Source organism: Triticum aestivum, chromosome 5A (genome assembly GCF_018294505.1).
Source record: "Triticum aestivum cultivar Chinese Spring chromosome 5A, IWGSC CS RefSeq v2.1, whole genome shotgun sequence".
In the NCBI taxonomy this organism is placed as follows: Eukaryota; Viridiplantae; Streptophyta; class Magnoliopsida; order Poales; family Poaceae; genus Triticum; species Triticum aestivum.
In genome coordinates, this window is record NC_057806.1 from 105,911,740 (window position 1) to 105,921,144 (window position 9,405).

The window sequence follows — 9,405 nt, forward strand, 5'->3', positions numbered from 1 at the left end:
AAGTGACCTTGAATTCCTCAGGAATAGCATACAGAGAAAAATACGCCTCACACCCATCAAGCCAAATGCGGACATCTTCCCCTTCAAAGCGAGGGAAATCCATCTTCGGCATCCATGTTTTCTTCGACTAGAATTCTATCCCCGAATGCTCTACTTTGTGATGTACAGTGTGAGGTAAAAACACTGGTGGTGGAACATGTGGAACGGGTGGGCGCCCCTGCTGCGGTGGCGTACCCAGGATTCCATCGCCTGCCAACGAACCCTGAGGGGATTGCTTAGAACCCAATTCTCGAGAAGCCGCTGCCTGCTCCTGTCTGATTTCTCCGATCGATTTCATCGTGAGACTGACATTATTCTGCACGATATGCATCTGCTCTGCTTGCGCTGCAAACTGTTGATCAAAGGAATCCAACCGGCGAAAGAGATCATCGAGCTTACTCAACTTGTCGCCCACGTTCTGTAGCATCTGCAACTGCTCACCAACCCGAGCCTCGATCGTCTCCATGGCGTCCACCACGAGACGCGTCTGCTGATTAGGCTTGGGGGGTGCCGGAGTCGCCAGCTTCACCGCCTACCACGAATCGGCGAGTACTAGAGAGTTTTACAGCAGCCGCTAACTTTTTCCTCTGCAACCGACTCCTTGCCGCCGCCTTGCAGCGCCAATCAAGCAAATTCAGTGGGATTTCACACACACAGGAGATCTGTGTGCAACCATGAGACACGCTCGATCCGCCGCCGAATAAATCTCTGTCGCCTTGAAACGCCGCCCGTGCCGCACCGGAACTGCAGCCACACACCGCCACCGCAGACCCAGCTAGCGGACGGGAATTTTACGAGAGAACCCAACCCGACCGCCGCCGAGCCCGATCCCGCCGCCGATCGACCCAAATCTGATACCAACTGTGATGGACAGAACTCTCTGCTCACAATCAAGTATACGAATTCATGGTTACAAGTAGTTGAGAGGAATTGGAGAGGAGAGATACAGCTTGGAGAGGAAGGAAGAACTTGAGGAAGGAGGGGATCGAGATCTGATTACACTCGCTGCCTTCCACCGCTAGCCAAACTGGGTATTATACCCCTCCCTATTACATGGGCCTCACGACAGGTATGTTGGCCCAACAGTCCACCGCCACTTCAGTCAGTCGATGGCCCAGCCTCTCCATCCTTGATGCTTGTCAGTGGTAGGGTACTAGCACTGACAGACCACAACCGTCTTGAGGCGACCTCTGACAAAGACCCTCTCTGGAAGACCCTTCAACGCAAACATCAAGGTAGCTATCTATCAAAACACCCACAACAGAACTGAATCTACCGCCAGCTTTTGAACGTCCATGAAATAGGCGGATAATATCCCTGAAGCCACTCGTCTTGGCATACAGATTCAGGATAAGGCCACATGCAGGAGCGTAAACTATCTCAACATCAATCTTTGCTTGAACTGCGCTGTTCAGTATGGCAAACTTCAGGTCCAATCCACACTTCTCTCCATAAAGACGTTGGGTTTCAACAAATGATGGTCTGAACATATTGCTCAACTCAGTACACCCTTCAATCAGAAGCTCCTCTTTTGGCCCCTCGTCAGGTTCGTCTTCAATCCGTATGCAAAGTTTGAATTCGAATAACACATGGTCTGTCATATTGATACCTCGAGCAGGGCTTCCCAGTGATAAACGTGCAGTACCCTGCCAATTAGGATCAACGGTTAGCTAAATTACATGTGTATGAAAATGAAAGAAAAATGATCTCTTTAAAATTGATGATGAGATTTTCATTTTACCATTAGACTGCAGATTATTAATTTTGTCACCGAGAACATCCGAGACAATTAAACTGAGATGCCCCCTATTCAACCTATGGCCTCACCAAGGGTGCAAGGGGGTGTACCAACCTTGACGGTGATGGCATTCTGAACGGTCTACGGATAACTTGCCAAAAACATTCTAGATGGGATCATCCTTTTCTATTCTCTCTTTATATTGTATTTTTCGCAAAATGTGCTAGCCCGCTTTGCTATTATAGAGATCCCGCTCACTAACCGTAACCCTAAAGAAACATTCACGAGCATACCCTCAACAGCATGTAATCCCATGCCTTGACGAAGTTGGCAGGGTTGGCTTTGCCAGGCCGATCTGGTCTATCTTGTGCCTTAGCAAAGTTAGTAGGGCTGGCTTCGTCTGGTTGATGCATGTGTTGTGCCCTGGCGAAGTTGGTGAGTTTGTCCTTGCCAAGTTGATGTTTCCTATCTACCTTGGCAAAAGTTGCATGCTCAACTTCGCTGTGTCGATCGCCTGCCTCTGTGGATTCCATGGCCTTCCCACGCTATCCTTGGAGCATCTCTAGCCGAGCCTTCAAAAGTGTTCAACTCAAAATATTACCTTTTGAGGAGTTAAGCCACACCTAGCACAACCCTCAGCCGGTTTAATTCCTGGAAAAAAAATTAGGCAGCTTGTCATCTTCTCAACAAAAATACCTCTCGTGCGGCTCCTCCATATCACTCGACACTCTCCACCCTAGTGTTGTCTCCACCGATTTCCTTTGAGACATTTTACGGTGCATCATACTCCTGTAAATAGTGGGTAGTATATAGGTGATCCAATGGTCATTATTGATCCCTGTTTTTTTCTCTTGAGGACATTTTAGTAATTGGATGTAAGGGTAGATTAGTCCTTTCTTAATGATAATGTTATTAATTCTTAACATGGGTAATTGCAGTGATTGGAATCGTACGTACTCACAGCTGGAATAGAATCGTACGTACTCACAGCTGGAATAGAATTGCCGTATCTGTTCATAGGTCTTCTCGTGCGTTTTCTGCCGCCGCCTATCTGCCCGACAGTCGTGGCACAGGGGCTGCCTCTCCTTCTCCCGCCCTACGGATCGCTCCGTCGCACAGGGGTCGCCTCGCCCCCCCCCCCCCCCCGCGGTCGCTTCTTCCCCCGCCCATCGGTCGCCGTTGTCTGAGTCGCACTTGGGCGGCCGCTCCGTCTCCCGCCCTGCGGTCGCCGCCGTAAGATCTTGGACGGGCCCCTAGATCTTCAACGGCCCAGCCGGCCCGCGCCGCCCGGCGGCCCTCTATCTCCGTCGCAGAATCTTCTGACGGCGCCCGAGATCGGTTCCTCCGCGCGTCGTGATCCCTCGCATAGGTACGTTGCCTCTGGTTCTCCCCAAACACCATAGCTGGGCGCACATGGATGTTGGCTGTGCACGCAATACCAATTCAAAAACGGCTGTTGGGTTTTCTGTGCGTGTGGATGCTGAATTAGTAGTGTGTGTGAGGTTTCTAGTTCTTGTACTGTGAGTAAAATGCTCTCAGATTATGTGTTTGATATTGTGGGATGCATGTTACTTCTTACAAGAACATAATACAAATTTCTTAGGAACATGAAAACGATGGGTTAAATTACTATGGCCAGTAGGATTCTTGGCTGCTCAGAAAATTAGTAAGGATGTCAGAGATTATTGGTTCAGTTACAGATGATAATCGTTGACAATGTATAATTAATATGTTTTAGTTCCAGCGTATTTTGTTTCATGTAAATATGTAACCGGTTTTGTTGTTTCTTATGGCAGGATATCGGCATGGCTGGTGAAGGCATCTCGATAGATGAATTTATGGAGTACGGCTCGATGGTCAGGCAGACATTTAAAAGTGAGAACGAAGCGTACAAGTTCTACTTAGGGTATGCGAAGAGCAAAGGGTTTGGTGTTAGAAAGGGCGATCTGAAATATAAGGGAAACAAGGAAAATGCATACCGGAGGACGTTTGTGTGCTGCAAACAAGGATATTGTGACGTAAAGCACTTTGATGAAACCGACAAGAAATGTACGCCAAGGGCATTCTCTCGGTGTGGTTGTCCTGCTCTTTTGTAGGTTGAGCTTCAAGCAAGCACTGGGTTGTGGTTTGTAAAGAATTTTGTTGACCAACATAGCCATCCATTCCTAAATCCTGAGTTGTCACCTTTCCTGTGGTCTCATCGTGGCCTGAACGACCCACAGAAGGCGGATGTCATTGAGTACTCAGTTGGTGGACTTCGCACACATCATATAATGGATGTGATGGAGAAGCAGGCTGGTGGTTTCGGCAAGGCTGGATTTATATCTCGCGATCTGTATAACCATGTCGCATTGGAGAAGAAGAAAAAGATAGAAGGTAGCGATGCTCAGTTTATGCTGAACTACATGACAGCACAACAGATGAAAGACCCAGATTTTTTTTACAGATACACCACAGACAATGATGGGCATCTGCAAAACATATTCTGGGCAGACGCCCAATCTCGCTTGGACTATGTTGCATTTGGTGGTGTGGTGGTGTTTGACAGCACATACTGGTCAAACAAATATAGGTTGCCGTTTGTTCCATTTGTGGGGCTGAACCATCACCGCAGCACAGCCGAGTTTGGGGTTGGTCTTGTATCCGGCGAATCGGCTGACTCATATGAGTGGCTGCTTCAGGTTTTTTTGGAGGCAATGCACCAGAAGCATCCCATTTCAGCGATCACAGACGGCAACACTTCAATGGCCAAAGCCATATCATCAGTCTGGCCTAGCACATATCACCGTCTGTGCAGCTGGCATATCGAGCAGAATATGGTGCTTCACCTCCGAAAGGAAAAGCTTAAGGAATTTAGGAAATTTATTTACTATGCCATGGAGATGCATGGATTCACATGATGTACGAGCTGAGAGAGAAGTGGTCTGTAGCATATAACAAGGAAAGGTATTTCCTAGGGATGTTGAGCAATCAGAGGAGTGAGTCTCTAAACTCGAGGCTTCATGTGCACCTGAATAGGAGAATGAAACTCGTTGATCTTGTGCAACACGTTGAACACTGTGTGTCAGTTTTGCGTCGGAATGAAGCAGCATTGGACGATGTAGCTTCGCACACAATCCCCTTCACTAGATTGACTGCCGACCCACTTGAGATAAGTGCGTCATCTATTTATACCCCTGTTATGTTCAGTAAGGTAAAGGCCGAGATTGTCAACTTATCAAGATGGAATGTTCTTGAGGTGGAAGAGGACACTGGTTTGGTTAGCTATGGAGTTGCTCGCAAAGAGTCGGTGCATGTTAGGTTCCATGTCATATGTATTTTTGATGGATCTAAGATGGAAAGTGCATATTGTGGATGTAGGAAGATGGAAAGCGAGGATTTTCCATGTGCTCATATATTTTGTGTTCTGAAGTACAATGGGATATGCACCATCCCCGCATGTTGTGTGAAGGCTAGATGGACAATGCAAGCCAAGCCTGCTTTCGGTTCTGTGAGGAGTGCCAATACACATGTATGGTCAGAACAGATGGATAAGTACCGTGAACTGCGCAATATGGCTAGCGAGGCTTTATTCACGGCCTCAGCTAGCGAAATGCAGTCATAAAAGGTGATGGAGTACCTGAGGAGCATATTGGACGAGGGCAACAGAAATGATGTGAATACTGGCACACCATCATTTGTTCCTATGCCGACGTATTTTTCTGGGGCGCGGCAATGGTTTATAGATCAAGTTCAAGACCCTAAACCAATAATAAATCCCAAAGGCGTACCAGCCAAAGAATCGAATAAGAGGTTGAAGCCATTCCTGGAGAATTTGAAAGCAAAAAAGAAAACATTGAAGTAAGTGTTTGGTCATTGTGATGTGTACTGCATATGTTCATTTCTTGGTTGCAGCCTGTCAATATGGTTTACTTTTTGCAGGAAAGTTCATGGTCAGTTGAGTAGGGGGAGGAAGAAAAAAGTGAACAATACTGTGGAAGAAGTAGAAGAAGAAGAAGAAGAAGAGGCAGAAGAAGAGGATCGTGCTAAGAAGAGGAAACCGGTGAAGTAAGTTTTTAAGAAATTTCATGTATCTTGTCTACTGTACTTGTGCAAGTCGAACTATTGTTGAAGCATGTTAATATGTGCAATTTAAACAATGTTTTGCACTACACAGGAAAGCTTCAGCAAAGGTGACTGAAGTTATTATGATGACTCGGGGGAGAAAGAGAAAAGAGAACAATGACGAAGTGTGTGCTAAGAACAAAAGACCTTTCAAGTAAGTTTATGCATTTTCAGAAGTACATGTTAAACCCTTTGTCAATACCATGTTAATTTATTTGAGTTTGTACAGGAAAACGGCTGGAAAGTCTAAGTAGACAGACAAAGATGACAAGGGGGACAAAGAAAAGATGACAATAAATCCACTTTTTGTTTGCCATTATTCTGTCGAATTATTGGTCACAAGTGTTATACATTCAGTTTTTTACTATGGAATTTATCATCAGAGTTATATTTGTACTATGGAAGTTATCATCAGAGCTATTGGATGTGTGTGTCCTTGTGAACTTGTGATTATGTGCTATGCTAAATGCTATGGGAACTAAACCTGTGAACATGTTCTATTTGAATTCTGCCAAAAATGAGCATGGGTTCACTTTATTTTTTTGCTGTCAAAAGTGAGCATTGGTTCAGTTTATTTTTCTGCTGCCAAAAATGAGCATGGGTTCAGTTTATATTGTTGCTGGCAAAAAACAGCTTGATTCAGTTTATTTTATTGCTGTCAAAAGTGAGCATGGCTTCAGATAATTTTAGTTCATTACTGTGAACATTCTCTATGAGTAAATGTTGCTCTTTTACATTGCGTACAATTTATTTTGTTGCTGTACAAAATGACACTTCAAACCTGAAAAAAAATTGCAAACTAAATCAAGTACACTATTTGTTTAAAATTCAGTACATTTCCTCACAATTTTTCCAAACTGGATTCAGTACATTGCCTTTCAAAATACAGTACATTGCCTGAAATTTTTTGCAAACTGGATTCAGTACACTGCCTTTCAGATATTCAGTACATTGCTTGGCAAATTCTGCAAACTGAATTTCATTCCGTACATTTCCTTACAACATACATTACATTGCCTCACAACCATTTGTGGATAAGATCAGTAGCAAATGAACTAGGATAAGATCATCCCTAGAACTAAACCTGATACAAATATCAGAATGCCACACACCAACATCCACCCTTTCCTAAGTAAATTGTCACTAACTGATGCAGCAGCACCACCATACCCTGCAGTTTGTTCAGTTCTCTTCTGCATTTCCACACGCAATGCACCAGCACCTACATCTCCATCTGTACATAATGCTGCAACATCATCCCCTAGTTTCCATACTCTCCCAGCAATACACGCAGGAATTGAGATGTTGGGTCGTCATGCTACTGTCTGAACCCATGCTGTTCAAAAAACTGAAGTTTATAAGATAGGGGAATTGAACAGAGCAGAGGAGGACAGAGCATGGGACAGAAAGTACCAATACATGTTTATATTTGAGGGCAGAAAGTACCAATACATGTTTATATGCAACAGCAAGTAACACAGTACCAGTACATGTTTACATTTGAGAGCAAGTAACAAGATTCATATGACACAAAGTAAGAAGATTCATGATTCAGCTTCAATTGGCTTGTCATCTTGAGCAGCTTCTAGATTGGCACCTTCGACAACTTCATCGTCAATAATACTATGTAAGACGGATTTGTCTCCTGCTTCTGCATCTGCCTCTACACTCATAAATGCATCTTCATTCTCATTCAGTTCCTCATCATGTTCAGAAAACATCTAAAAAAAGAGGACATTAGTCTGTCAAACAACATTGACCTGATCAAATTACAACATAAATATACACCATGTATATATCTAGTTTCAGGAAAAAAGCACAAATGCATTACTGTGTATGCAGTATTGAAGTATTGAAGCTGCTAACATTTGACACAAAACAAGCACAAATACAGTGTTCTATTTGTTGTCTCCAAGTGCTAACATTTGGCACAAAAAAGCAAGGGCATGTATTGCCTACAAAACACATTCTGCAGGAGTGCTTATTTTCGTGGGAATCACAGGTTTACAGAGAGGTGGGGTAGCTCACCTTCAGCTGCGATGTGGAGAACCGAAAGTGGTCAGGTCTTCGGGAGGTGGAGCACCGGCAGCGGACGAACCGTGTGGAAGAGGACGGGTAGTGGTGAGTGGTGACGAACTGTAGTGGTTGAACTGGTCCTTGGGAGGTGGAGCACCGGCAGCGGACTTTTGGCGGTGGAGCGATCGACGGGAGGTTGGGGTTGGCGGCGGCGCAGGGGCTCAGGGCCGCCGCTCGCGGCGCCCGTCTTCACCTGCCAGGGCCGCCGCTCGGGCGACGGTCTTCACCGGCCAGGGCCACCGCTCGGGCGCCGGTCCTCGTTCTGGGGGGCGCGGCGTGCATCGAGGCAAGCAGCAGGCAGCGGCTAGGGTTAGTAGTTGGAGAACGAGAGATTGGCTGCTGGTGGTTTCTGTGAATCGGGATGTGAGGATGCGAGGTCGTGTACTCTACTCTGTAGTTGGGTCTAGTGGTCTGGCCGGACGGGCCTTGGGATGGGCTTTTATTAATCGGTCTATTTGGTCTATTCGGTCCTAAACATAGCATGACCGATCAGACCGAAACTAGTTCGGTCTTCTATTTGCACAGACCGTTTTCTATTCGGTCTTTTCGAATTCAGTCTTTTCGGGTTTGGTCTCGGTCTTTTCGGTTTCGGTCTTCGGTTTTTATGCCCGGGGTGAGCAGGAGGACACGCCCATCGAATCTGGCTGGAGGAGATGGAGGAGCGGGCCGAGGGGATTACGTGGGTGTGCTGGGCGCTGCCGGCAGCCACCGGATTCGGTCGGGATCGACCGCCGTAGGTGGCGGCGGCGAGAGTCTCGTGGGACAGGGACAAAGAATTGGCATTATACCAAAAACTCAAGCAACGTCGCGGTTTATGATTGAATCTCGGAGGCATTCTTTTCACTTTGGTGATCCATGTCCATGGCCTATTTCAAATTCATTGCGAGTTTTGGCAACGACCATAAGACGTGCATATGGTGGCGGGATGTCCTAGATGAATCCATATTGGAGGGGCTCGGTTCCAATTGAGCATATTTCTTGTAGTGATAGTTCAGGGTATGGAGTTCCGGGATTTGAAGGTCGGGGTTCATTTGCGACCGCGTCTACAACCACAAGGTTCGTTTCAGACTTCACTCAAAATAAAACCAATACTTTTCTTTGAAAAATAAAGTGTGACGAGGAACATTCACGAAGGCCAAAACTATTAATACAAATAAAGAAAAAAACAAACTGATTCTTGTCGGCCAGTATTTTATGGATTTTTCATCGAAGAACCATAGAAATTGCATAAAATGTTAGATGTGAACGAAAATTGGCATGTGTGCTTGCCATGTTGTTGTGTGCGTGTGCAAAAAATTTGGTTCCGTTTGGGGTGGATCCAAAAAAACACTTTGAGACTTGGCCTTCCGTCATAACCGAAGCAGCATGTTTCCACATGGTGTATCTCTTGCCATGCATGACACGATTCCAAAATTTGGCATCATGTGGGAATTGCCAACGGAGGACAC

The 9,405-nt window shown here is 45.7% G+C and overlaps 2 protein-coding genes and 1 long non-coding RNA gene across 3 annotated transcripts in view; 1 reads left to right on the forward strand and 2 right to left on the reverse strand.

The window, feature by feature from the left end:
* Positions 1–1,078: 1,078 nt before the first annotated feature.
* Positions 1,079–9,405, reverse strand: part of LOC123102499 (uncharacterized) — a 21,569-nt gene continuing 13,242 nt past the window's right edge. The window contains exon 4 of the mRNA XM_044523884.1: positions 1,079–1,685. Coding sequence (XP_044379819.1) covers positions 1,179–1,685 — 507 coding nt within the window. The 3' untranslated portion in view covers positions 1,079–1,178. The remainder of the gene's footprint in view (positions 1,686–9,405) is intronic.
* Positions 2,928–6,418, forward strand: LOC123102500 (uncharacterized). The gene is made up of 5 exons (XM_044523885.1): positions 2,928–3,146; positions 3,574–5,617; positions 5,699–5,824; positions 5,934–6,035; positions 6,111–6,418. The coding sequence occupies exons 2-5, from the start codon at positions 5,388–5,390 to the stop codon at positions 6,133–6,135; spliced, it is 483 nt and encodes a 160-aa protein (XP_044379820.1). The 5' UTR covers positions 2,928–3,146; positions 3,574–5,387; the 3' UTR covers positions 6,136–6,418.
* LOC123102502 (uncharacterized) lies at positions 7,292–8,510 on the reverse strand. The gene is made up of 2 exons (XR_006448978.1): positions 7,910–8,510; positions 7,292–7,602 (listed from the first exon to the last, which is right to left on the reverse strand). It is a non-coding gene; the product is annotated as an uncharacterized lncRNA (long non-coding RNA).

Bases quoted from the DNA above. Each gene is read 5' to 3' on its own strand.
- LOC123102500 (XM_044523885.1), top strand. From the start codon at position 5,388: ATGGAGTACCTGAGGAGCATATTGGACGAGGGCAACAGAAATGATGTG. The intron at 5,825-5,933 runs GTAAGTTTTTAA...TGCACTACACAG, and splicing joins AAGAAGAGGAAACCGGTGAA to GAAAGCTTCAGCAAAGGTGA. The intron at 6,036-6,110 runs GTAAGTTTATGC...GAGTTTGTACAG, and splicing joins AAGAACAAAAGACCTTTCAA to GAAAACGGCTGGAAAGTCTA.